Raw genomic sequence first — 27,637 nt, forward strand, 5'->3', positions numbered from 1 at the left:
TTTATTTTATTTCAAAATGTCTGCTAATAAATGAATTAATGTGTTTGCGAACTCATACCTTTCCCAGAAGTACAAAATAAAACGTGCTACATCTCCTGCAGGCAGTGTTACACCTGGTGGGCTGACAGGAGGAAGGGTCCTGTCCAGATCTTTTGGTCACAAACACTAATTCCATAGGAAGCCATCTACTTCAATCAGTGACCCATCCTCCTGGCCCAGCCAACCTTTGCAATTGTCACCTCACCACTGAGCTGCCGTAGGGGGTAGCACTTCCCTGAGGTGGACAGTTTCTTTATCTCTTCAGCGTTTAGCGATTCACCAGCAGTTCATATTCTAGAAAGTGAACACATATTTAAAATATCATTTTTGGCTAAGTGCTACCATCACGGTCCTTGAATCACCCCCCCGCCATCATGGGGCAAGGTATAAAACCCAAACAAGTGCTGAATGGAGGAGGGCGGCTGGTGTGAGAGGCAGTGATCATAGCTGATGACCTGAATCTGCACGACTTCCCTGCAGAGTGGTGGCCATGGCTTTAACCTGTGCAACGCTGCTCACGTGAGCCTCTGGGAAAATTCACATTGGCTGGGCCGGCGTTGGTCCGAGTAGATGTAAAATTGATACTTCCTATAGGGAGCCAACTGCCTCCCCAAAATGTATTTTTTGTCCAGGCTTTAGGTTGAAGGTAAAATCTTTTGGTGCCTCAAATATTAGAACAATTGTGGAACCCAGGTTGAATTCTCCTAGTTGCTCTCCTTTCCGCATAACAATGCCTTCCTGGTTATTGTTCGTTACGTAGCTAAAATCGTTGTGGGAACCTTTGCTATAGCGTGGAGAGTTGGTCTGCAAATCCTAATAGAGGGAAGGGGAAAAAAAAACGTGAACAAGTTCTGTTTTAAATGATTGTCTCTATACAAGCAAGCAGCCCTTTCCCCACATACTTCTTACATACACAACTACAATCCTACTTACCCTATCAAAATATATGCGGATGGAGCCTACATTAGTAGCGCCCACTGCCGTTAGAGAGAAAAATCCGTGCTTCCAGCTCCCCGTCAAAACTACTCTCTCGTTATAACAGAAAAGTTCTTTAATCCATCGTGCAACTCCTGGGTTCACAGACATGAGGGATCCTGCAAAACAGATGTACACATTATTTATACTATTATCTGGTTAATGAAAACATTTAGATATTGAGCCCAAATAACTACCCGGTCCCAATAAAAACAGGATAAACCCCCTTCTGTAGACTATAGGATGTTCTTGTGCCCAAGACCAGTTTCCATAGTTATATTACACAGTCAAGTACTTTTGCAGTGCATGCAATCACGGGTTACTCAAAAACATTACACATACGCTTATAAAGTAGGCTTTGACACAAACAAGCTCAAAGCACGACGTGTATTTATTAGGAAGTATAGTGCTGCTTGCAATTACACGTTTACTTTGAGGACCTAATTCCTGCTATTGCAGCTATTAAGAGGTGTCAACATACACATATTCCCCCTGGCAGAGGAGTATATGCATGGAAACCTTAGCTCATCAGTTTTTGGGCAAGCAAGGCTTTAACCTCTTCTTTAAGCCTTCCGTAGGTGTGCAGGTCAGGTAAATACTCCTTACAGGGCTTACCTGGGAAATGTCTGCGGTGATGCACGTTCCAGTCCGTAGGGGAGTGAAAACAGTGATAATCGCCCGGAGCCAAATAAATGACACAGTGATACAGTTCGTTCCCTTCCTGCGTGACCAGCTTATCCTGGAATGAAGCTGGAAAAAAAAATCTCACTATAAAATATAGTATTTTTTTGATATGCCACATTTCGCTATTTTTGCCAGATTTTAGCTTTTCATAATACTTACTCTTGCTCACGGGCATGTTTACAGTCCAGTTCTGTGGCCCCAGGAAGGACTCGAGAGAGTAGGTGACGCCTTTCACTTGCTCCACCTCACAGTTTTTTACTTTACCGAAGTGCAGTATCTTTCCATCAGACGGGCTGATCTGGGGACCAAACAGAAAGCAAAATGAAGATGCCGAAGGTTTTTCAACCTAATTCGCCACCATTTTCTGTACAAATCCAATGGCTCAGGATAAAGTAACATTACAGATCTTACAGCAGGTACAGAAATGAAAAGATGAGGCTGAGCAGGTTTTTTTAATCTGATGTTAGCATCAAGAAATTCTTCTCCAACTACGGTGTCCGCACAAAAATTACTGAATTCTGCAGTGTGATTAAAAGTATTGATAAATGTGAAGAAGCCCATAGTGTTCATTATGTCACATGAGCCCAAAAGGTCCTTTCAGATATTCTCCCATATTACTTTTACTGAATATGCTAATTGTGTCATGCACCCAGAAGGCGGTGCTGCCCGCTAGGCCCCAGTTAAGCCCATTAACGCACCACACTATGGGAATCGCACACAGGCCGCGTGTGAGGCTTCAGTTTCCGTCGGAAGAATTCGCTGAGGTTACGGTAATGGTGCAGGTCTTCCACCGCTGCCTCCTTCATATTCACCCCAAAGGTCCAGATGTAGAGACTGTACACCGGCTTTCTCAGCCATGTTGGAAGCTCCACCTGATTGAGACGGCCCCATGCCCGTGAGAGCAGCCGTGTTGGCACAGACTTGTACAGAGCAACCTATTAAACATAAAACACAATTTATATTAAAAAAGTTATACATTTGTCCAGGCCTGTGTATTGTTGGAACAGATGGTCTAATATACAGTGACAAGAACGAAAAGCAAACCGGTAGGATGGATCACCAAACAACATTGCACACAAAGTACAATATACAAGTAAAACATTCAGGATCCAGGTTTATCTAATCTGCCACCCATATTGATCTGACAACTACACTACAGCATAGGAAATTTTACCTGTACTCATCAGCACTATTTCAGAATAGCTCGAGCCAGACACACACTAAATAGCCATACGCTCGTTAGACACACACTCAATGTTCAACTCTCAACATGTCTTGAAGGATAACTTAGGTGTGATGGACACTGATCTAGTAAAGATCCTGTGAGTGCCTCTAGTTATCCAAACTGGATTGATTGAATATTTTAAAAGAAACACATGCACCAGTAGCCTATTTAGATGTAGCCAGGAGCAACATAGAAATCAAAGGTATATAATAGGACCCGAAACATGAAGCCCCACCCCTGTTATGGACCATCCAAAACATAACTATCACTCAACTTTACCAAGCTCCTGTGACCTAGAATGCAGTACAGGTTGGTTTACAGCAACTGTACAATATTCAGCCTGGCTGACAAACAGAAGGATATTCTAACCGTATCCGAGATCCTTATGACCCGACATGTTGAGGACTGGAATATGTTCTACATATAAGCAACGCAGACGTCACTTGGATCTTTCTGCCATCTACCAGCTTTTGTGTTCACAATGTCAGCTTTGATAATACGTTACATCCATGGCATCCTCCAGATGGTGCACAAAAAGCTCACATTCCATCCCACCCACAGAACGACGGCTCTGGCTAAGAAAGCAATGACTTCCAATAACTTGTGCTGCTGTTCCAGGCGCTGCCCCACTCACAGGGTTCAGTTATCCAAAGTAAAGTTTGATTCATGGTGTTAGAGACAATGAGTTTCTCAGTGAGCGCTAAAACATTCCAGACATCTTCATGACAAAGCAATCCTTACACAGTCAACCTCAGATCCCATTAATGTCATCAAGAGATCAGACAGCCTCATCAAGTGAGCTACACATTCCACTTTCAGAGGCTATTCCACCTGGCAGGACACTTACCCTGCTGGTAGGGCGCCATCCCACTCTGACCAATGGCTTAAGGGCAGCAAAAGGCAGGAGGTAATAAAGGATTGTCAGAGGCCAGGACCGCAGTTTCAGGGCGGACCTAGACATGCAGGTCAACTGCCCCAACTTCCGTCTGAGTGCCAGCTGTGGAAACTGCAACCTGTGGGATCAGACACAAGTGTCAAGGGATCCTGCAAAGGCACAGCATAAAGTGTGGCACACAACCATTAATCACAGTGCCACAGGGAAACAAAGCACCAGACAGCACACAAAGGGTAGTAAATAAGGGATGGCATGAGATCTCAAAATACACCCAATACAAAAAAAGTGTACTACATGAAAGCACAAATGGGATCCAAAATGTATGATATGATAACCCATGAACAAAATAATAACTCATCCTGCTCTTCATATACACTATAACTGCAAAGAAAATGAACACAAGAAAAGAGCTTGGATGGCTCTTCCACCCCCGTCTACAAAAAGGGACATCGTTTCCAAGGTTACATGTCTCATCCAGCTAGTCATGCTTTCTTTGTGTCTTGAGCCTATACACAATGTCCTTCTGTGAGGCATGCCTACGTTCACAGCACTAGGGTCAAAAAAAGCCTATGGGATAAAACTAAAAGCAATTTAAAGGGCCTAAAAACGGGGCAAAACATTCCACATTAGCACAGGGTTATATTGTATGAAGAGATCCCAATACATATACTTACAGGCAGAGCTGGATATAAAGAAAGTGTGTTAAGAAAGGAGATGGGAAACCGTCACACCCATAATTTCACAATTAATAGGGTTGTTAAGCACCATGACCCCCCCCCGACCTCTCTAAGCATCATCGCTAGTCACTTAGCTGTAGGACGCTATTCACTAAGGGGGCGGGGAGACGCAGGACCTACTTGTGTAACTGCCCAAAGACAGACATCTTCAGAGCATCAACTCACAGACTGAAGACAACAGCATCCGCAAGCACCAACAGAAAGTACTCACCGGAGTGCAGCCACCCTTAGCCTGAGCTCCTATCCATTACCGGCTGGTCAGAAAATGAGGTACCCAATAACCAGGGCCGCCTACTGCTCCCCCCCTTCACTGCAGACAGCCACCGTCCAATCCCTGCCTAGCTGCCTCTTTCCCCATCCATTGCTTTGAGAGATACATTGTTGTGAGCCCCAGTGCCTCATTCATACAGCACATGCTGAGCCAGCTGCTTTTCTGCCCGACTGCCTGCACAGTAACAGCATTCTCTTCCCCCTCCCCCGCACACTAACCTGAATACATAAGGAGCTTTTGCCTAATTAGGCCAAACAAAAGCTTAGCCATTGCTCTCCGTACCCTTCCCCTGGCTCAGCTGAGTTGATGTCTGAGGGTACCTGAAGCGCGCTCGTCTCTGGGGAGTGCTAGTGTCGAGTTTTGCTGGTTCTGATGGATCTGTCTGTTCCTCTCTGCCCCAGCTGCTGGTGCTGGCTGCCCGCGTTCTGCGAACATGAAGTTTCACTTTGCGTAGGTTGTAACGGGAAGGAGGAGGGTCGGTTACAGGTTTCCGGCATCTCACCATCTCTTCAGGTGTACGTCCAGAGCGAGCAGGGCCCCCTTTGAATGGCACATCGTCAGGTCGGAGGCCGCCGGTCTCTGCTGCCTCCTATACTGCTGAAGGATGTGACGACAGACTAATTCTCTGTGGGGCGATAAGCAGGTTTCTGGTCCTCGCTCCTCCCTCTTCTCAGGAGCCAGCACATGCGTCGCTTACCTTCACTGACTGCTGCTTCATGTAAGTGCTTTAGAACTGCAAATACTGAGCACTGTAAGAGTTGTATCAGGCAGGCAGTACCGCAAGGGCAGGAATGGATTTGAAGACATCAAGAAGAGTCTATGTTGCTTCTGATGGATCTCCTGGACATGATGTAACACTTCCCAAATGGGGCATAAATGTTGCAGACCTTCATTTTTCTACACTGGCTTCATATATGTAGACCAAGTGCACACTCATAATTTTGTCCATAACAAAGTCACAGGGAAAAAAAAGGTAGCAAATACACTGGGGTAAACCTAATGAAGTCCATTCATTGATGGATTTTCTCAAGAGAAACATCACCTCCACATGAACATCTTTTCCTGCTAAACACCAATACCAAGAGTTGATGGAAATGTCCAACATTAAAAGACAAACCAGACTGTAGACACAAAAATGGCTTCCAATGAACAAAAGCTAATGATGGGGTAAGTAGACATAATGAGATCACATACAGTTATCTCCTCAACAGTACTGCCTCCAGCGGACAGAGAGACACAATATCCAGTTACTCCAAAGCACTGATGTGTTAAATATAAACATACTATGCGTCATAAAAGGCGATAAAATAAATCAAGTACTAGGTAAATAATAATGTTTTCGTGGAATCACTGGCCTGCAAACCACCACTCCATATATACCAAAAGAGCAATTCCAAACAACCATGTGCCAAGCATCCACCTCATACTAAACTCAGAAAGCGCAGGGCAGCTAAAGTACCGGTCCATACAGTTCTACCATAACACTGAGTAATTGCCATGTATAAAAAACACCAGTCATACCAAATCAAATCTTACAATGAGGAAAGAGGACAAAGTTAAGACCTCCATTTAACCTATTCTTTGATTTATATAGCACAACCAAATTCCACAGCGTTGTACAAAGGGTGAACAGGACACAAGTAGTGCATCACATGGCAATCCGAACTTACAGACACAAAAGGTGACAAGGGCTCTGCTTAAGCGGACAATCTAGGACTGATTATCCAAACACAAGGCAGAAATAAAACCGTTGACCCCTCCCCCCATCGCCATAAGTAGCAAAATACCTCATCCTTTCAGGCACATATTAAAAAACTCAAGTACTCTAAAGAAGATTTTCAATATTGTAGGCATTTTTCACTATGCAACAACATTGCACAAAGGAAGTTGGGATGTAACAACCGTGTAACTGCGATTCAATCCTTGGATCAGCCATTGTCAGAGTGAGGTAATCTAAACCAATCTACAACCTGCGGGCCAAATTCAGCCACAAGTTTTTATCCTACCCCCAGCAACTAGCCCAGGTGGTAGGGCTGGACTGGGTTACTGGGATACAGGGAAATATCCCGGCAGGCCACCTCACCCGGGACCTGTCTTGAGTCTGGTCATCGTTTTCAATGTGTGGCCGCAGTGGCAGCCACAGCTCTGCACATCTGCCAGTCAGCGTGGGCTGATGGGCAGAGCAAAAGCTCGCCGCAGGCCTACAAAAAGGGAGAATGACAGACTCGGTCGGGGACAGGGAGTTAAGGTGATCAATGCACACAAAAATATGAATTAGGGCATGCTGGGTATAGAGAGGGGGGTGATTTTGGTGAAATACAGGGTGATGATAGGGGATGGAAGTTATGGTGGGGAAGAATATGATTATGAAGATTATGGAAAGTATAAATATAGTGGTTGGAGGACATAATGTATATGAATTATGATGTGGGTGGGTGTGATGATGGACAGGAGCAGCTCTACACTTACATATATACACACACAGCCACTTCAATACCAAACACTTACACATATATACACAGTTTCTTTATTAAAATTGAAGATTGCTAGAATATTTTTTTTTAAAAATCAGTCATTTCTGTTAATCTTTGTTTCTCATCTGTACCTGCAATGCAGGTGTAAGCACGGCATCCTATTTTTAATTGTCACATTTCTCTTTTGTTCTGAAACATATAATGCTGATTACCCCGTAAAAATATCCAAATAAAAAAACATACTCATTCATAAAACAGATTTTTTTCCTTTGACCCGCAAAAGCGTTAATATACAATGTTGCCCTCGCACTGAAACGGTTCACCACTAAATCGCTTTTTATTCATATATGACTTCTTAAGTATTTGGAAGCCCTCAAACATACAAACTTTTCTCTCTACATGCCACAAAATTACAATATTAGCACTGTGACTCTAGACTGCAAGATCTAGTTCACGTGGTGAAGTTCCTTAATGCGTCAGGGTTTTTGGCTGCCTTAATTCCCTGCTTCCAGAATAAGGTAATAACTCATGCACCGATGCCATAAAAATTCCAATATTGCAGATGATCATTTGGAAATCTAACCCACTGGCCAAAATACCCAATTTATGTCAATACCCCTATTTTGCCTTCACCATTTATTTCTATTTTTTTTTAAATTAAATTCTGATGACTAAAAGGCCAAAATGAGACTGAACTTACCTCCCAAGTGTGAGCTACTTTGGGTGGCACATCTATGCCCAGTTTTTCTAGACGGTGATCTTTATAATTATCATACTGTTTGTAAGCGGCATATCCCCCACCAGTCCCAAGCAAGACGTAGACTGGTCGAAATCGAACAGCCAAGTTGGCAGAAGCTGCATGAAGTTTTCTTCCATCTGCATAAGAACAAGAGACAGAAATCAAGGTAAATAATATCACAGCAAAAAATGTTACAGAAAAGAGAAAAAAAAATACATCTCACTTTATACAAAGTGGCTCAAAACCACACACAATAAAAATTGTCAAAAGTATTACACATCTGGTATTTTGTGTTGGTATACAGAATAACTTTATAGTTCAAAACAAAGTCTAGTTTAATTTGAGTCACGATATATATATATATATATATATATATATATATATATATCAGAGAGAGAGAGCGAGAAAGAGTAAGAAAGAGAGCGAGAGAAAGAGTAAGAAAGAGAGCGAGAGAGAGGAGAGAGAAGAAAGAAAGAGTGAGAGAGAGAGAGAGAAGAAAGAAAGAGTGAGAGAGAAGTGAGAGAGTATGTGTCATCTTTTAAGACATCTGAATCCTCAGGGAAATAACCTGGCTCTAACCATCAAACGCTAAAGACAACTCACTTGAATGAAAGCTCCTTGCTGGGACACAGTTCTGGAGGGACCGTCCGCATCCAAGGAGTCTAAAAACAACAAAAAGAGACATAACTGAGACCAATCTGGGAAACTGACCGTCCAAGAACCAAACAAGAGCACTCAGTTTAAATGTATGTAGGCAGCTGCTGTGAAGCAGAAATCAAATGACATCAATGACTACTCGTCAGAAATACACTTAAACGTCAAAATTGAACTAACATGTGTATGAAGACAGAGGTGATCAGAACCACACGTTTATCTACCCTCTTCAGCTAGATCCACCCCGTGCCCATTAGGTGGCACTCAACTGCCCGCAGCCACATTGCAGATTTTCTAACAGCAAGAAGCCAGTTCTGACAGATATTACTATTAACCCCTGTTATTACCGGTGCTAGCCTGCACACAAACAGCCCAGTCACGAGCTCTCTTACCGGATCATAGCCCGATGGCCACAGCTCGCCCTCCACATGAGCGTTGCCATCTTACTACCGTTTCACCTCAGTCCACACCTATGACGCATCAAAGTGCGCCGAGGCTCTTTACACACTAGAGCTAAAACAGGACTTATCGCAATCTAAGAGCCGATTTTGTGGATACATTAACATAAGCCTCAATTAATCGTTATCTCAGCCCACATGTTAGTTTTCTTATTCCATTGTATATACCTTACCACTGACGCTTTTTATGCGAGGTGTTGTTATCTCGAGTGTTTACAGCTTCGCGCGAACTGTCAGCCAAGATACACGCCTGCGCATGCGTAATACAAACAGTAGTTAAAGACGCAGTAACGCTTTCTCTTAGCATAACTTATAAATTACATTTGAAGTTCAGCACGACTTTGATACAGTAGATGGGAATTTTAAGGCAGATCTGTCACTGTCTTATTTTCCTTTTCTCAGAATCTGCATGATTATCCCTTCCCGTTGCATTATCGCTCCCCTTTTTGTTAATTTTTTTTTAGGCAACATAACGTTTACAGTCAACGGAAAACAAATACCTTTTCTAATTAGATGTGTCCAATTTGACTTATTTAAACTTCCCTGTTCCTTTAAATGAATTAATACTTTAGTTTAAATGCATATATCCCAAGTGTCCCTGGATGCAGATACAGTCCCTCTTTCCTTTGTACCTTTTGCCTCTTTACCTACCCCAAGCTCCCTAGCTTGCAGTAGATATGTAAACTCGCCGTCAGTCAGCTCCAGCGCTAGCTTAGAGATGGCTCCAGGGGGTCTTTAACAAGACCCTGCATGCACATGCACAAAAAATGCTTGATTGGCAGTTTTAAGCATGAAAATTAGACCACAAAGAGGGCATGGCACTGCAGCTCTGGAGCTGCAGCCTCTCATAAAGGTGAGTTATTCATTTATTATTGTTGTTTTTTCCCCGACAGGTTACATAATACATATAAAAGTAGTAACACAGCAGCCTATTGTACGGCGTTAAGTAATATGATGGCGCTATATAAACCAATAAATAATGATATGCAGTCTTTGTTGCTGAGGCCGCATAGGGCAATGGGGGGTCCTTTAATACTATAAAATAATACAAATATTCTAGTCTTGCAGGCTGGTGGTATGACATCATCAAGGGCCCTTCATACCCACCTAAACAACACAAGAACAGGGGGATAAGCCCTCGAGAAATGAGCAGGGGATCTACTCCAACAAGTTGTGATCACCATCCACATACAAGAGGCCCCTCCAACCCAGGATTTTTAACTTTAGATTAAATAATTTTTTAATATTTATTTTTGTTTAGAAGGCACTGGGCTGAGAATCTTCATCTTGAAATGACTGTAAAATGTTATTTGTTGGGTATATTTTTTTTTGGACTGTTACATTTTTTCTTTGTTAAATAATTCAGCTATGAGACCATTGGTTCCTCACCCTCCCAATCTGCTGCTTCAGTGGGAGACTGTGATGAGGGCAGAGAGGCAAAGCTAGGAGGCTTCTGCGGAACTGGCCAATCTGCGGAGGTAATGATGTGAAGAACAGTTGGAGTAACATGTGACTCTTTGCCACATGGATTAAATGTACCAGGTGCGCATATAAGCTGTCAGCTGGCAGAGAGCAACCGAGCAGCATTTTGCACTCCTTGGGTTCCAGCGCTTATAGGATCAGTCCCCAGATTCATGCCTCCCAACAGCCATGACACCCACAGGACATTCACACCTTCCAGTTTGGCCACTTAATGGTCCTGTCCTGCCCCTCCTCGTCCTCGCCCCCAACAAAGGGGTCCTGATTTGGACACCTGAAAATTTGGGAGCTATGCATATTCCCATCCCTTGCACTGTATACAATCAGAGCCGGCCTTAGGTGTTCTGGCTCCCTGTGCGGACTACTCCTCTGGCGCCCCCCCTCTGCCCCTTCAAACTACCCCCCATCTGCCCCTTCAAACTCCCCCCCTGCCCCTTCAAACTATCCCCCCTCTGCCCCTTCAAACTATCCTCCCTCTGCCCCTTCAAACTATCCCCCCCTCTGCCTTTTCAAACTACCCCCCTCTGCCCCTTCAAACTATCCCGCCCCCCTCTGCCCCTTCAAAATACCCCCCCTCTCCCTACTTCTCCTTATCCTAACTTACCTTGAGGAGTCCTGCGGTGAGAGCGGGAGGCATCCGTCTTCTCGCTCTGCCGCGGTGCTGGCATTTCATGTTGAGCGCCGGAATAGTCCAGCGCTCAACATGAGATGCCGGCACCGCGACGGAGTCACGGAGAGTAAGGGGCGTCGAGCGGTTGCTCAGAACTTCACGAGCAACCGCTCGGCGCCCCTGCCCGGGACTTAGATTAAAGTATCAGTTTTTTTTAAAACTTTATTTAAATGAATGATGTTAAATAAAGTTTAAAAAAAACAACAAAAAAAACCCTGATGCTTTAATTTATGTCCCGGGCAAGCGCCTCTGCTGCCATGGCGCCCTGTGCGGCCGCACAGGTCGCACACCCCTAAGGCCGGCCCTGTATACAATAATACCCCTCCCAGCACTGTATACAGTAATAACCCCCAGTGCTGTATACAGTAATAACCACAGTGCTTTATGCAGTAATAACCCAAGCGCTATATTCAGTTAACACCCCAGTGCTGTATACAGTAATAACCCCCAGCTCTGTATACAGTAATATAACCCTTGGTGCTGTATACAGTGATATAGCTGTCAGGGCTGTATTCCAATAAACAATAAATCTTTATCTTGTCATGATATTCTGGGTAACTTTCCCTGCACAAACACCACACTGAGCTGTCGCTGTGTCCTGCTTTGTGATTAAAAATGAGTCATTCTACTTCAATTAGTTCCACTTCAACTGCTTTTAAAAAAAATAAGCAAGAAATCATAAAAAAATAGCAAGGGAGCGGAGCAACATTTTGAAAATGTAATTTTAAGCTGATATGACCAATAAAAAAAGTGGGGGGAAAATCCACTGGTGCCTCCTATAACAGTTGGGTTACCGTTATTTCCGTTTATTGATAAACATGCAGCGTTGGAGATCTATCCTTGGAGTCAGAGTTTGCTTGACAGCAGCTGCTCGCAACGCATTCTGCCTTATCGGTTCTGTTCACAGGTCACATATAATAATGTAAGATGTTTTATTAATTGCTGGAATGAATCCTAGTCTTATCTCAGATGTAGCGGTTCCCCATCAAACAGTAAAGTGTGACTTAGTTAATGTATGTATGCGTAAAATATTTGTTGACATGATTTTATACAAAACAAGATATGAATAAAAAATCTTTTATTTCTAAGTCTTCATTTTCTTCATAAAAAAGACAAGATGTTTGTGGTTTATCTTAAAAAAGACAAGATGTTTGTGGTTTATCTTAAAAAAGACAAGATGTTTGTGGTTTATCTTTGCAACGGAGGAGAAATGTAGTAGCAATAGGTCATCAAAAACTAGAGAGTCAGAGGTTTAGATGGAGTGTAAGAAGGTTTTACTTTACTGAGAGACTGGTAGGTATGTGGAACTGCCTCCAAGCAGTTAGGAAATTTAAACTTGCATTGGCTCCTGAATCTGAAACGAGACCGAAAGTCCCAAAAGACTAAAGCCTGAGTAATTGTTGGCACGTATGTCTCTTCTCTTTTAATTGCTGCTCAAGGTTAATAACCTTGTAAAGATGGTACAGTGTGGACAATGTGATCCTCACAAAATGCTGCTTACAGAAGACCCTTTAAATGCCAAATTAATTAGTTTCTCCCGTTAACTGGAACATGACAAAAGCAAATTACTAGTTGAAAGAAAAATTCACAGACAAAGATTATGAGAATAATAAATTTATTATATATATTTTTTCCATTTAGTTGACCTTAAAGCAGGTCAAGGAAGGGGGCTACCTCGGGACTCACAAAGAGCCAGTCTCCAGCACTCAGGAGAGAAAAAACCTCCTTTTTGGAGGAAATCTCTGAGGGACCATGGCTGGAAGAATTGCCCTTCCCTCTGGGCATTAAGAGGTTAATTGTAGCTTGTGGATGGGCATTTTTTTTGTGGCAATGAGGGGCGGCAAAATACAATGCAATCTAAAGGCTGCTGTTCGGTACAAATTAAAAATGAAATGTAAATAAATCATAATAAATGTCGATCTGCAGGTTACAATCTTCAGATGTCTGCCGGGAGCCTGACACTCTGCGAATCTCTTTGCCGGAGAGCCGACACTCCACAGATCTCTTTGTCAGACGGCCAACAGATTTTACATGGTTCTTCATACTTCGTTGCTGCTGTTGATGGAGATGCTCCAGACTGACAGATGTGCTTGTCTGTGCAGCTTCTGACATCACAGGAGGATCTGGCAGCAAATTTTCTCAAAAGGGCGGGGCTTACTCTTCAGCAGCCAGCACCAATCGAAACACAGGGGAGGGACTATCTAGCCACCTACCACCTCTCTCATTCTCCCAGCCGCTCCCCCGAGTGTCTCTGTTTTGACACGCCTCTTCCATCTTGCGTCTTCCGGAGATCCTAGTTCTGCTCAAGGCAAGAAGAAGAAAAAGGAGTGAGTGTCATGGCTGGGTGTGATGGCAGTGAGGTGTAATGTGTAATGGCTGGGTGTGATAGCAGTGAGGTGTAATGTGTAATAGCTGGGTGTGATAGGCCTGATGTGTGCACCGGGCATTTGATGTGCCAGATGGTCAGTCTGGGCTTTTGGGGCTCCAAGAGATGGGGAGGCATAGATACAAAAGCCTAGTGTTTCTATCATTGCTCTTTAGTATTATAATTGGCAAATAAAACAATAGGCATTGCTCTTTCTAAAAGCTCAACTTGTATGAAAGATCGCATTTCTAGATATACAGCTCTGCAGAATACAAATAAATCAATAAATACTATTATATGTGTGCTCTGGGCATTAGTAGCGTGCATTTATTGTTCCATCTTGTGGTCAGTGGTTTGTGTAAGTTTGTTGTGATCTGTGCAGTTGCTACACCACTATTAGGATTCTCTAAAATGTACAAAGTAGGATGACCACATCGATAAAATGTACTTAGACTTATGGAAGGGGACTGATTAGTCAGTTATACATCCATACTGCAGGGCAGCATTTAATCTGGGCTGGTCTGTAATATGTAAAAATTATGCGTCCTGGAAAACATGGCTGATGTGGGCACCCTAGTGCTAAGGGTTTCTAACAGCCAATAAAAGACGGCAGCCAAGTCTATGTAAGTGCACCATTTTGTATAAATCAATTTAAGGGTTTGATGACTTATTAGCACTCATACCTGAGAAAGGTTCTAGTTTAATCCTAATATTAGATATAGCTGGGACGTTTCTGGCTCCGGCTAAATTGCGGGATGCGGGTAGGAGGTCGTGCTGACATTGTGGGCGGTCCTGCTGAAGTCAGTGGGAGGTCCTGCTGATGTAGTGGGTGGTCCCCTCTGGAGGGGAAGAGGGTGGGGAGGGGGTAGTGACCCTGAGACCCGCAGAAGCAACGTTTCTCCCGGAGTCTCCGGGCAAAATCCCAAGAGTCCCCAGGTATGCAGTCAAAACCTCGTACATGTGTATGAACAGGGGCCGGGGAGCAGCAAAGTATCTTGTGCGACCAGACATAAAGAGCTGCTTTGTCATCTTTGGTGAGTTGAAATACACACAGAGATTATTTGAACATAGAGGCTAGTTTTCTTCTAGATTGATTATAGCTGTAGAGCATTACTGTATAGTTTTTCTAGCACATCTCACAGCTCTTCTCAAAGCTTTGCTGGGTTCCACTGCTATTGACTTTTCCGACTCCAAAAACACATCTGTGTCCAGTATGTTGTCAGTGAGGTTTGGCAGATCTTTCTTGTTTTTGAAGTGTTTGCTGAGAACATGTTGCTGCTCTGTCAGTTATCACCATAGCCTAAAATATTTCACTGCTAATGGTTTCCATGTGTGCCTCCTCCCTCTTCCTCCATCCGTTTCTCCCTTCTCTTGTCTTTACCAGACTTATCTCTTGCCATATCGGAGAGATGATATAATCCTACTCAAACAATGGAGTGCCTCTCCTGCTTTATCCTCTACACTATGTGCACGCTGTCATTCATCTCCATGCTACCTTCTTTGGCATCAGGTAGGTGAAGCCCGGGCACGTGGGTTAATTAGCAAAGTACACAAATGCTCCAGTGTGGGTGAATGTTGACATATCCCCTCACCTACTGAAACCAAGCACAGGGTACAAGCCGAGGCTGTGGTGCACAAAATGAGGTAGAGTTTACTATTTTATATATCACAATCATATTCCATAGCGCTGTACAACGGATTAGACAAATACCATGATTTGAGGAGCAAGTGGGCTGATGCATGGTATACAGTAGAGGTGTATCATAGAGACACGGGTTGTAGACTGAGGGTAAAAGGACCAGACACAGGGCGAAGACTATATGAACGAGTTTTATATGAACGCAGTCACAGACTTAATGTAGAGAGAATTTGTTTGGGTTTTTTTGTTTGTATTTCCTTCTAGGAGTTATGGAGTCTTTAGCTGGAGTTGATCCCTTTTATTGGGCCAACATAGAAAAATGTCATTATTGGGCCAACATAGAAAAATTTAAAGTTACATAAGCTTTTGGGTAAGAGAGCTGGGATACAATGTTGTAACCATGCAATCTGCACCGTACAGTTGATAGAGGAAGCACAAGATGGTTGTCTACGCCAGAGGAGGCTCCCTCCTCAAGATAATTAGATGCTCTGCATGGGAAGGGCAGGTGGTCTGGCAGGTGGTGCCAGGAGGTAGCCTAAGATAGCAGCCTCCATTACATCAGCGTTTAGTGCATGGGCTGTATGTGATTGTCACCCTATTCTACTGCTCAGGAAAGAAGTTTCGATGGTGCACCTTATCTGATGCCGAACAGAGGAAATGTTCTTATTTGGCACGGACTCTTCAGTCTGTGCTGCCTGCAAACGATGCATTCTCCAGGGTTTCTTGTGTGAGAGCTCACAATACACAGGACTGCATGACCAAGATCAGGGTAAGAGGATGTACATTACTGGGAAGTATTTTACCAAATGGTAAAACTGGAGAGTTCACTATGATGAGAACTCCTGTACTATTCGTAATGATGGATAGTAGATCCTAACAGACTTTTTACATTTCACGTACCTCTTCAAACTATCAGGCTCATGGGAGAGCTGGCACCTTCTGGCCCAGGAGGCAAAAAAGCCAGATGACCCCATCGGCCTCTTGCCCCCCAACATATGCACTGACACACATATGTACACATACCTACTCAAACTTACACACTAACACACATACACGTGCTTAAAAATACACACACTAACATAGACTTACTCAGACTCACTGACACACTTACATGCTAATGCTAACACACACTCCTTCTCACACCACTTACACATACACATTCATGCTAACGCACAAACATTTACACATCCACACCAGCACACACTTATACATACATTCTCATTCTAACATACATACTCCCTCTTACTGCCTTGCTCCCCTTTGCATCCCCTAGACCTCACTGGCAGCTTTCACTACAGGGTGACATAACCAGGGGTCCAAACTGCCCTTTAGGAACAATTTTGGACTGGGCTGGGGGCGAGGAGGATGGGCATTCGCCCCCTATACCCAGGACCAGCCCATCCCTGATCAGGCTACAAATCTCATGGAAATTTTCTGTATAATGCATCATTTCCGTTGCCTGGCTTTGTGATATTTGATGCTTTCTCAGGGAAATAAGGCAGATGCGGTGTCCCTTGATGCGGGAGAGGTGTACACAGCCATCCAACTGTATGATTTGGCAGCTGTAGCAAAAGAACAGCACTCAGAAGGTAAAGTTCACTGTGCATTTAGAAGCATATAATCTTTATCAGTGCATAATTTGGCCTTTGTCTTAGATTCAGAATAGCCACATGCCTATCCCATGCATGTATACATTCCCTTACCATATTAGTGTCTACCACTTCTGGGAGGCTGGTCCACTTATCTCTCACCCTTTCAATAAAGTGAACTTCCTTACATCAACATTACATCTTATAGAACCTTGTATATGGACTGTTATATTATTTCCACTGCCTGTTAAATAATGAGAAAAAAACCCTCAAAAAACTAAAATTGACCAGCCTTCACAGACAGCTTTGACCTTATTGTACTGTCCTGCCAACAGGATTAACATCAATATATTACTCAAGTGACAATATCTGACTCACTCAGTCAACAGTACCATTAGATTTGCTCTTGGTTGTAGAATCCCTCAGTAGATTGTTCTGTCTAACAATATCTGAATGGCCAAGTCACTCCAGGTGGCAGTATCAGTCTCCAACATCTTGTGACGTACTGACGTGTATTAATACAACAAGGATAAGAAGTATTCATAGAATAATTATGATATGCAGTATCTACAGTGCTGGCAACCATGAGGTGACCCTGGCACTTTAAGGCTTACAGCCGTCTGACGGCTGACGGATTCATATGGCTGGCTGCACTCAGATAGCCAGTTCAGACCTGATTAGCTGAAATATATATTTGGTGACTGTATGCTCCACGGAGCAGGTATCTCCTTTTCTAATGTAATAGGTTATACCCCAATCAAAAAATCTCTGTGATTACACTTAATGTACGTCCCCTTATTATACTGTAAACTGTAAAGTACATCTGTCAAGTAAAATATGAATTCATACATAATGGTGCCCTATTTCCCCACAGGGAGCTGCGTGTTTGCAGTTGCTGTTGCCCGGCGTGGCACTCTGAGCATTGACAGCCTAAGAGGTACCCGCTCTTGCCATAGCGGGGCGCGGTGGACATCAGGCTGGAATATCCCGTTAGGATTCTTGCTGTCCAAGAACTTTCTCTATTGGGATGAGAAACAACCTCTGAGTAAAGGCAAGCTTACAAAAAAAAACATGCCCTGATCATTATGTAGAACTATGTGATTACAGTCTTTAATTATAACAAGCATAATATGAAAAGGAATACACATGGAGTACAGCTTGAAGTGATAATAAGCAGGGACATAACTAGAATGCACTGGCTCCTGTTGGAAAAATTGAGCCGGGGCTCTCCAAATATTGGTATGTGCCATCATTGCCCCCAAACAACTTGTCTGTGCCTTCTTTGCCCCTTGCCCCCCCCTCCAACATACACTCTGGTACATATATGCAAACACACATACACAAATTACACACAGTTAGTATAGCTGTGGCTTGTAGATTCTTACCTGTAACAAGGTAGATGCTATGACTCAAATCTAGCAGAAACTACTGCCATATTACTAGGATGCTAGTTACTTTCTCTTCCAAACCAACACAACAAAGAGATCACATAAATTCTAATGAAGCTAATAAGTTATCACACATATCATACATATACAGAACAATAATGAATAAATAGCTTACAATACACATATTAACGGTTCACTACTTGTTACGATTTAATTCCCTTTAGTGTATGTTGTTTCCCACATTAAAGCCATGCAAGCTGATCCTGAAGTCACTGTTAGGGAAATGCAAACACAGAGAGTAATGTATAAAAAGGGATTTGCGTGCAAAAGTGGTGACTGTAACAATCCATGGAGTGCCACAATCATCAGAAATGTGTAATTGTTTTTTTTCAGTGTCAGAATGGTAGCAACAGCCTCAAGCACCACGTGTACTTGTTCAAAAATGAGTGTTGGACACTATTTTCTAAAAAAAAATGATTACCAGCTGTCGTAAACCATACATTTCACAATTTGTCACTATCAGTTAAATGTTGGCCAGATTGCCAGTTAGGAAACCAAAGACCCATAGAATTTCTCAACCTATTGTATATCTTTTATTGCTTTTCCTAAATGTTACTCATTTGAGAACTTGAATACAGTTGAATAAAATATGGTTTTATTCGTTTGGACAATTCTGTATAAAGAAAAATCAGAACCCTCTTAGTTTATGTTGGCATTTTATGACTAAATGTAATAAATGTTAATCTGACCTTTTTTTGTTGATTGTGAATGTCCTTCTGTTTGCTCCTTGTAGTTGTCAGCAGGTATTTCAACGCCAGTTGCATTCCAGGAATTGGGATCTCTGTCCCCAACCTGTGTGAACTGTGCCAGGGGCCTAAATCCTATGTAAGGGACAAGAATAACTTCTGTGAGACAAGCAGCAGTGAACCATTTTCTGGTACCGATGGTGCTTTCAGGTAAGACATCTGCATCATCTGCATCACGTTCAGGGTCACATTCAGGGGTGTGGAGCCAGCTTGTATTTATGGGGCTCCGTACACTGGCGTACTCCCTCCTCTCATTCCTACCTTGGATAACGATGCAAAGTATCTTCTCTCTACATTTTAACTTGAAATGAAAAGTAGATTGTAACTAGATTATATGAATCATATGTAGCCATATGTTAATCACGTATTTATGCATTGGTCTGTTATTGAAAGCTTTATTGAAGACACCAGGAACATACTGTTTTCGGTTACTCTTAGTGTCACACCAGGGTTACAAAACACATTTTGCAAATAACAAATTAAAGTTCAAAGGATACTTTTTTCAAAAATTCCTTTTTATTTTGTGGACAGGACCAGTGTTGTCTCCAACAATTTGTGTTAGAATTTTTTTTCTAGAGACAGAAATAACTATTGGCCTGCAAGTATTGGATTTACTGGATCTTGTTCTGTTTAGGTGTTTGAAGAGTGGTGCTGGGGATGTGGCGTTCATGGATCACTTATCAATCATCAATGCTACAGGTAAGACTGAGTGTTTGTGAACTTGTGTTCTATTTTTCCATACAAAGATAGGCCTGCATATGCCGGTACGCAGAATATCAATGGCTGTGGCCTTTTTTGGGCCATTCAGCCTAAGAGTTAAGCCCGAGATAGGAGCTTATTAGTAGAGTCTGCTAAATTTGTGGCTAATGATGGCAAGGGCAACAATCGTCAATGTAGAAAATCTGGCCCTGACCTAAACATATTTGGCAAAATACACACACAAGATTTAATCAGGTTGCTGAATTTTCCTTATTACCAGTCCTCCTTTGCTGTCGCGGTTTAGCAGCAGAGGCTTATTTTGGCACCTTTTCCATTACATTCACAGATTCAGAATTAGAGGCATTTGAACTCTTATGTCCAGATGGGTCTACAGCTCCTCTGAGTTCCTTCCGAAAGTGTAATCTGGGACAGGGTCCCAACAAAGCCATAGTGACCAGAGGTCCCCTGCACAGGATCACTAAGAGGTTTCTCACCTTGATCCAGGTGACTTGTAACATATGTATGATTGAGGCTTTTCAAATCACTTTTCTTTTTCCTTTTTTTGTGGACATATTTAAAAATAAAAGCTAGAACCACCCCAAAATGTATTATTTCATTTTATTTTTTGTGCAGGGCTTGTTTGGCCGCAACGGGAGACAGCGGAATCGCTTTTCCCTCTTTGCATCAGATCCTTTTGGGGGGCAAAATCTCCTGTTTTATGATACTACACAGAAGCTGCAAGTCTTGAATGATGATGTCGACATGGCTGGGATTCTGGGACTGGATTATGTGGCACTACTGAAAGGACTGGGGCATGAAGGTGAGAAATAAAGGCAGTCTGTCTTCCTGCCTACAAGCCTTAACTGATGTTATACAGCTAGTTAGGGTGTTGTGGGTGTGATGGTTAATTCACGCGTAGCTTCTTTCTCCCCTTAGGTATCTCTCTGGATAATAGTGTTGTCCGCTGGTGCTGTATCAGTGCTGCAGAGATGCGGAAGTGTGAGGACTGGGCACTGAATGTGAGGTCTGATCCACTAGTCTGTATTCAGGCAACTTCTCCAACTGGCTGTATCGAGATGATCAAGGTATTTATATGGATATGTATATTTTTACATTTATACATGAACATGCATTTTATGTGCGCTACTCAATTACCTGTGTCCTCTCACCTTCTTATGTCTTGGTTTCAGAGGAATGAAGCAGATGCTGTGTCTTTAGATGCTACTCATGCATATATTGCCGGGCGGTGTGGTCTGCAGCCCGCTGCTGTCGAATACTGGGGTGAGCTGTCTGATCCAGCTTATCCAGGGTGCTTCTGTTTGTAAGGCAGTTTGATTGTGGAGTCTGATTGCAGAGAAAAGCACACATGAAATATAAAATATAACACCTCAAGAGTTAACAATAGCATGTATTCATTATACAAAAATATTGGGACATTTGGCCATTAAACCAACAGGGACTTTTATGACATTGTATTCTAAATACATAGACATTAATTTTGTATTTTGTTCCCCCTTTGCACAGTCATGCTGGAATAGAAAAGGGTCTTCTCCAAACTGGTCACACAAAGTTGGAAGCATAGCATTGTCCCCTTCAGCATACCAAGACATTTTGGACAAGGCTATGCTTCCAACCTAGTGGGAACAAATTTAGTTCCTGGATTACTAATTGGGCGAACTGAATAGGAAGGGAACAAAATTTGTTACCCAAAAACGAATGGGCCACAGACAGATCCAGAGGCACAGGCACACCAATGGTGTGGTCAATTATGGCCAGTAGCAAAAAAGTGGCAAGTTCAACAGTATTACTAAAGAAGGAATGTTAGCATGAGACAGTTTTTAATGGGCTACGTAAGAGGTGCAGGTAGCCAGGAGGCTTACAGTTATATATTACTGCTGATACGATGGCAGTATGACCAGAAGGAGCAAGAAAAACATGATTTTACTACGAAACACAACACAATTAAATACCAAGAAGACCAAACTTTGTGGTGATTTACAACATGATCTGCAACAGCAAACAGTATTTGGTTGCTTCTCTTCTGACATGAAGTCCTGACATTATCCTTTATGCTCACCCTTCAGGTGAAATCTCTGATTGTGTTATGGAGCCTGAAGAGAATCAGCACAATGTCAGTGGCAGAGGTAAGATCGGTGTCACTCACTCAGAAACTCAAACAGATTTGTCCTATATCCTTCCACAGCCTAACAACAGAAATCATTCTTTCTATTATATTTTTGCTCTTGCTTATACAAAGATATGTAATATCTCCATTTCTTTGTATTATTAATAATTGATTTGAAGCTTGAAGAAAAAAAAAGTTATAAAATGGCTTCAACATGAACAGTTAATCATTTTTAGTCTTAATGTCTATACAATACAATAGTTTGACATAAACCTTCATTGAGTCCTTCATTTAGATAGATGGTCCCACAGTGGGACTGAAATAACATTTTCCAAATTTGATGTCCCGCCTGGGAGTCAAAATCTTTGGGTTGTAGTTGTCACTGGTCTCAGGAATAAGCATAACAATAAAGTATGCTGGAGATTTCCCTGCTTACTCTAAAGAAATTAAGTAAACCGAATAAAAATGTTTCTAGGCGGGGTGAATTATGCTGAAAATAAGACAGGAGGAACATGATCTGAAGGGCCTACAAGGGAATGGCTTACCTTTACTCCAATGTCATCTACCACAGCACCTCTATTGATGCGGCATCAAGATATGTGTTTTTAAAGCACCTATGCATATTTATACTAGGTTTTTTATCTGTTATACTTTTGAAAAGATTCTGATTTTATTAAATCCCCATACCACGGGTGTTAATTTAACAGCAGTGTGGATTCTACTTCCATAGAAACCTATCCAGATAAATTATATTTTCCACTACATGGACCTCATGATATTATATTCAACTAAATGTGTCTTCTAGGCAGAGGCCTGCATGGCTTATATAGTATGAGTTAGGATACACAAACAAGATTCTGATTTTTTTTATAAGATTTCTACAATCCTGTAGATATTTGTCATTATAAGCTATTTACATCCAACTCCAATGATGAGCTGTTTGCTACAAGGAAACACAATGGTGGGGAGTTGAGGCAACTGAAATGTACATCAGTGGAATTGGTCTTTTGGTCCTATGCTGTCATTTGGTCACTCATTCAAGTCTCTTCCTGTAGATTTTCCTCCTCTTTATGCTCTGGCAATAACCAAGAAAACCACAAGAGCTGTGACTCTGTCTGGCATGGGTCAGCGTAGATCCTGCCATGGTTACCTGTACAGTCCTGCTGGGTGGTTGCTGCTCTCCAAACACACGGTGCGGACCCAAGGGAACAAGACATGGGACTGTGACATTAACTTAGGTAACTTTGGGCAGAAGTGGAGAAGCGAGAAACCATGGCACTGGAATGAGAAATAGATATTTAATGTTCATCCTTTTCCATAAAAAGTAATTTGCTGGGGAGAAAATGTTGTTTTGTACAGTACTGGACAGGGGCTGAGCAGCCTTCGTCTACCTCTCCCAGCTGCCTACTACTGATGCCAGCTATGACCAGCCAGGTTGTGTGCACTACAAGGCCGCTACCTTAAACCAGAATAATTTTAAAGGTGATGGGAATTCTCAAAAGCAGATGCAAAGAAAACCTATACGTTGTTTCTTTAGTATAATTTTAGAACGTACGTGTGCCTAACATGTGATATGTTGTGTACTGTCACCTTCATGGGTGTGCAGTCTACATGTATATACAACCATACAATTATTAGATTGAAGGGGAATGAGATGATGAATGTGATGTGTTGCACAATTTGAATTCATGAAAAGCTTAACCTTTTCTGAAAAAAATAATAGTTTTTCCTTAGGAATAATGTAAGCTGTTGTAACCAAGAAAAACTACAAAAAGAGGCCTAAACTACCAAGGGGAGCTGTACTCAAAGTTTTAAGTCATACATGACTTGAAGATGTAAGAAAATAGTAGTATTACCGTACCTGGGAACTCTCAGGGTTTTTGCCCCAATCTCAAGGTCTCAGGGTAAAGGGGGCAGAATCTCAAGGTCACGCAGTCTATTCTACACTGTTGCGATCAAGGTTTCCATGAGGTACTAGAGCCATTCATGCTCTACTTCACTGTCCCTGTCTCAATTTTCCACAGCTCCGCTTCTTCTCTTGCCTCTTCTTGTTCTTCTTTCTTCATCCACTATCCAGTATCAGCTCTGTTAACCAGGCCTCTTTGCACACCCTCACCCCAATTGAAGGAACGGAGGAGTGGTTGTTCCTGCGGCTCTGCCCTTTTGCAGAAGTCCGCTTCTCTTTCTCTGCTGATCTGTCTGTATTATACTGACCTCTTGGAGCACTTCCACAAAGGGCAGATGGTGTGTTCCCCTTTGTGGAAGCACTCTGGGAGGCCTGGTTAAAAGAGCAAGAAGAGGCAAGACAAGGAATAGAGCTGCAGAAAAGGAGACAGGAACACGGAAGCGGTCAGTGGAGTATATATGATATTCAGCAAACACAAATATAACTACAGATAGTAAAAAGTTTGTGTGAAGAAATGAGAAATGTGCTTTTTGACCCCGTTTGCAGCTTACGAGAACTATTTCTGGAAAGGGTGCATGCCAGGAGCAGAACGTGACCTGTGCAAGGTGTGTGTGGGCTGGGAGGAAGATGGCAGAATCAATGGAAGGTGCGCAGCCAATCACGATGAGCGTTACTATGGCAACATGGGAGCCCTAAGGTAAGGCCATAACGTGGGAAATGGTCTCATTGAGACTTTTCCTCTTGCGTGACCCTGCAGCCATGCTGCCTATACTAATGCCCCTGGTCCCCTTCACTAACTGCCGACTCACCTTGTGTATGTAAACCTTCTCAGTAAAGTAAATACCGCCCAAATAGTTTGTGTAGAGGACAGCCGTGAGAATTTTATTTCAGACTTCACCAACATTAAAAAAAATGATGTAAAGTTGCATAAACTTTTGGGAATTAATAATTCCTAGTGAAGATGAGACCATATGCAACTTTACATCTATTTTTTGATGTTAAAAAAGTGGGCCAATACAACTACATTCATTGTAGCTAATTCATTTATTCGCTCCTCAGAATAAAAATCACTTTCAGGACCGTATATTTTGCTACAATTTATATTTTTCCTGGGACAATTTATATTTTTCTCTTGTTTTCAACTATGTCCTGTATTTAGAAGGCTATGGGGGATGTTTCCTTCAGCTGATCATTTTGCATCTTTTTGAGGGCCAGAGTGAGGAAGACATCAGGGGGTATATTCCATAAAGCCCTAATTTGCCTGGGCAAATATTTATCTAATATATATCTGTGTGTAAGGAATTGACTGCTTTGCTGGAGGATAGAGGGAACAAGGCAGGGCAGTTATGTCATTAATAACAAAACCTAAAGCGTGGCCAGGAACATCCTATGGTTGTGAAATCTGGCACAGAGTATTCCAAGATTTGAAGGCTAGTGATATCATACTTGCAAACATGGATCTCAACATATTCCTGCTTTCTATAAGCTACAAGATCTTTTAAATTCACTACACTTGCTGAGTGCAACATGCATTTTCTTAAATGTTTAATTAAATATCTGACCTCTAATAGAAGCAAGTAGGTGCTACCTAACCTTATGGAGGACACCAAAAGTGGCACGCTCTGGCAGCGAATGAGCTTCCTATCCAGAAGCCCTCTCTCTTGAAATTGTAGTGGAAGTCTCTTACATACGCTGACTGGATCCTTATAGATGGATCATATATCTGCAAGAGCAGTATTTTATGTTTAGTGTCAGTATGGGCATTTGTGCTTGAGAATGATGCTCCAATGTAGAACTCTGCGATGGCACAAGATAAATCCGTTTCAAAACATGTCAAATCCACTTTAACACAAAAACGACAGTACTGGTCACAGACTACCTTAAAGTAACCCTTACTGAGGGTGATTTGTTTGCCTTATATAATGCCAGGTGTCTAGTTGGAGACCCAGCCGGACGCAGTTTTGGAGATGTTGCCTTCCTGGAGCATCACTCACTGCAGGACAACATTGCAAGTAAGACGTTAATTACAATATGATCTCAGTATTCACTACCTGACTTTAGTGGCAGATTTCATTTATTCCCTACGCATAATAGTGACAGATCCCAGTAATAAAATATCATTTACTCCCTCTGCCTCTTTGTATGTAGTCCATCACTCTCTGATGTCAATCTTCCTGTTCCATAGAAACTTTGCAACTTCTGTTCTGTGAACATCATCGAACTATAGTCCCATTCTCATAGAATATGCAGCTCATTATTAGATTTATTTATTTTCAATGCATGATGGAGTCCATTTTGCTTTGGCTCCAATGTATTTACTGCATGCAAATTGGAGCATACATTGTTTGGGTATTGACGTTGAAAATTAGACATTATCCCTGACCTCCTCTACCCTTATCTCGGAGAATTGTATTTCTTCTACTGTATATATTTGCAGGAAAATCTGAATGGGTAAAAAGCAATGCAGTGTCATTGGTTACTGTCCCATGGTAGGAATATATAACACTTATTGAGGTACATTGACACAGTGGTGTCCTAGATCATATGTGACCATAAAGTGTTTGAGATAGGTGTTTTTAAATAACATTTGCAGTGAATGTTTGTTGGGTGTGCACCAATGTCTTGCTTTGTTGTATCTCTTACATTTAATATGAATATCAGGTGCTCTTTTAAGGACCTCTAAACCAACTCCCAAGCTGTTTGTTTGCAGACTTGGAGAAGACCGGCTGGGCACATGGATTCAGCACCTCGGACTTTGAGCTGCTTTGTCCAAACGATGGCCGTGCAGCCCTTGCTGAGTGGAGAAGCTGTAACCTGGGAACTATCCCTCCCAGCGTGGTTATGACACGACCCGTTATCACAGCCAAAGTCTATGACTTCCTTGTGAAATCACAGGTAAGGAAGGATGAATTAGGATGGGATGGTCATGCAAGAGAGAAGAGGGGTTTCTGAAATGATCTTGCGATCATACTGTAAGTAAGTAAAGGTACTAGTGAAGTCCCTGCGCTTATCTTTCTACTGTACTCCTGCACTGTTCATCCATAGGGAGCTGGAACATATGTCACCCCGCCACCTTGTGTTTCTTTATGCAGGAGAGCCTAGGGCTGGGTAAAGGCTCCATGTTCCAGTTATTCCAGTCGGCAGAGGTCTATGGAGAGGGGGATCTACTTTTTAAGGAGTCCACTTCATGTCTTCGTCCCATTGGTAGCCTCAGCCTTCAGGATATACTGGGGGAAAGCTTCATGAATCTTGCACACTCAGTGTTTGACTGCACACAAGCAGGTACTGGATCTCATCTATCTTCATGAAGCTGTTTTTGTTATATCCCCCCACTATACTAATGTCTCCTATGTATTGATTAACCCCCTATTTCATATTTCTTTATAGTATTGCTGATGTTTATCTCTTACAAAAGTACTCCTATTGTTTACTTTCAGGTATTTTAGACTTCTGCAAAAAAGACATGTGCACAGACAGCAAGACCTAAAAGAGTTTGTCTTAAAAGTGACCGCAAAACCAACTATGGTTTGTTGAACAGACTTGCTGCATTTAGTATGCCCAGGGAAATAATTTCAGAGTCCTGCTGAAATAAAGGCAGGATCCGGTAACATTCTGTACGATCATCACGCCATTGAGTCACAGAAGATCTCAAGAACAGAAATTATTTTGAAAAATGCGAAGTAGTTTTCTTTTTTACTGAAGCATTCAACACACTACCGTGTACACTAAAACTTCCCATTTTCCCTTATTGCTAAACCTCTTATTCAAACTAATTCCAAGATTCAGAAAGAACGCCCAAAGAGAAAGCATGCATTTTTTT

General features: G+C 42.3%; 2 protein-coding genes across 6 annotated transcripts; one reads left to right on the top strand and one right to left on the bottom strand.

Annotated features, from left to right (window-relative positions):
• Nucleotides 1-416: 416 nt before the first annotated feature.
• PISD (phosphatidylserine decarboxylase) lies at nucleotides 417-9,169 on the bottom strand. 5 transcript variants are annotated; one of them, XM_053470257.1, is made up of 8 exons: nucleotides 9,086-9,169; nucleotides 8,643-8,701; nucleotides 8,001-8,176; nucleotides 2,397-2,633; nucleotides 1,858-1,996; nucleotides 1,630-1,764; nucleotides 973-1,133; nucleotides 417-852 (listed from the first exon to the last, which is right to left on the bottom strand). In XM_053470257.1, the coding sequence occupies exons 1-8, from the start codon at nucleotides 9,133-9,135 to the stop codon at nucleotides 628-630; spliced, it is 1,182 nt and encodes a 393-aa protein (XP_053326232.1). In that variant the 5' UTR covers nucleotides 9,136-9,169; the 3' UTR covers nucleotides 417-627. The 5 variants fall into 5 exon arrangements, with proteins under 5 accessions (XP_053326232.1, XP_053326252.1, XP_053326224.1 ...); XM_053470277.1 differs by lacking the exons at nucleotides 8,643-8,701; nucleotides 9,086-9,169 and adding an exon at nucleotides 3,771-3,936 and having other exon boundaries at nucleotides 8,001-8,136; XM_053470249.1 differs by lacking the exons at nucleotides 8,001-8,176; nucleotides 8,643-8,701; nucleotides 9,086-9,169 and adding exons at nucleotides 3,771-3,936; nucleotides 5,147-5,736.
• Nucleotides 9,170-14,587: 5,418 nt separating this feature from the next.
• Nucleotides 14,588-27,390, top strand: LOC128500939 (serotransferrin-2-like). Its single transcript, XM_053470316.1, has 18 exons — nucleotides 14,588-14,699; nucleotides 15,050-15,175; nucleotides 15,916-16,073; nucleotides 16,794-16,893; nucleotides 17,768-17,944; nucleotides 19,075-19,237; nucleotides 19,722-19,786; nucleotides 20,133-20,290; nucleotides 20,420-20,606; nucleotides 20,723-20,871; nucleotides 20,977-21,067; nucleotides 21,871-21,930; nucleotides 22,967-23,149; nucleotides 24,364-24,514; nucleotides 25,747-25,829; nucleotides 26,528-26,712; nucleotides 26,910-27,099; nucleotides 27,255-27,390. The coding sequence occupies exons 2-18, from the start codon at nucleotides 15,097-15,099 to the stop codon at nucleotides 27,302-27,304; spliced, it is 2,229 nt and encodes a 742-aa protein (XP_053326291.1). The 5' UTR covers nucleotides 14,588-14,699; nucleotides 15,050-15,096; the 3' UTR covers nucleotides 27,305-27,390.
• Nucleotides 27,391-27,637: the final 247 nt, after the last annotated feature.

Source organism: Spea bombifrons, chromosome 1 (assembly GCF_027358695.1).
Source record: "Spea bombifrons isolate aSpeBom1 chromosome 1, aSpeBom1.2.pri, whole genome shotgun sequence".
In the NCBI taxonomy this organism is placed as follows: domain Eukaryota; kingdom Metazoa; phylum Chordata; class Amphibia; order Anura; family Pelobatidae; genus Spea; species Spea bombifrons.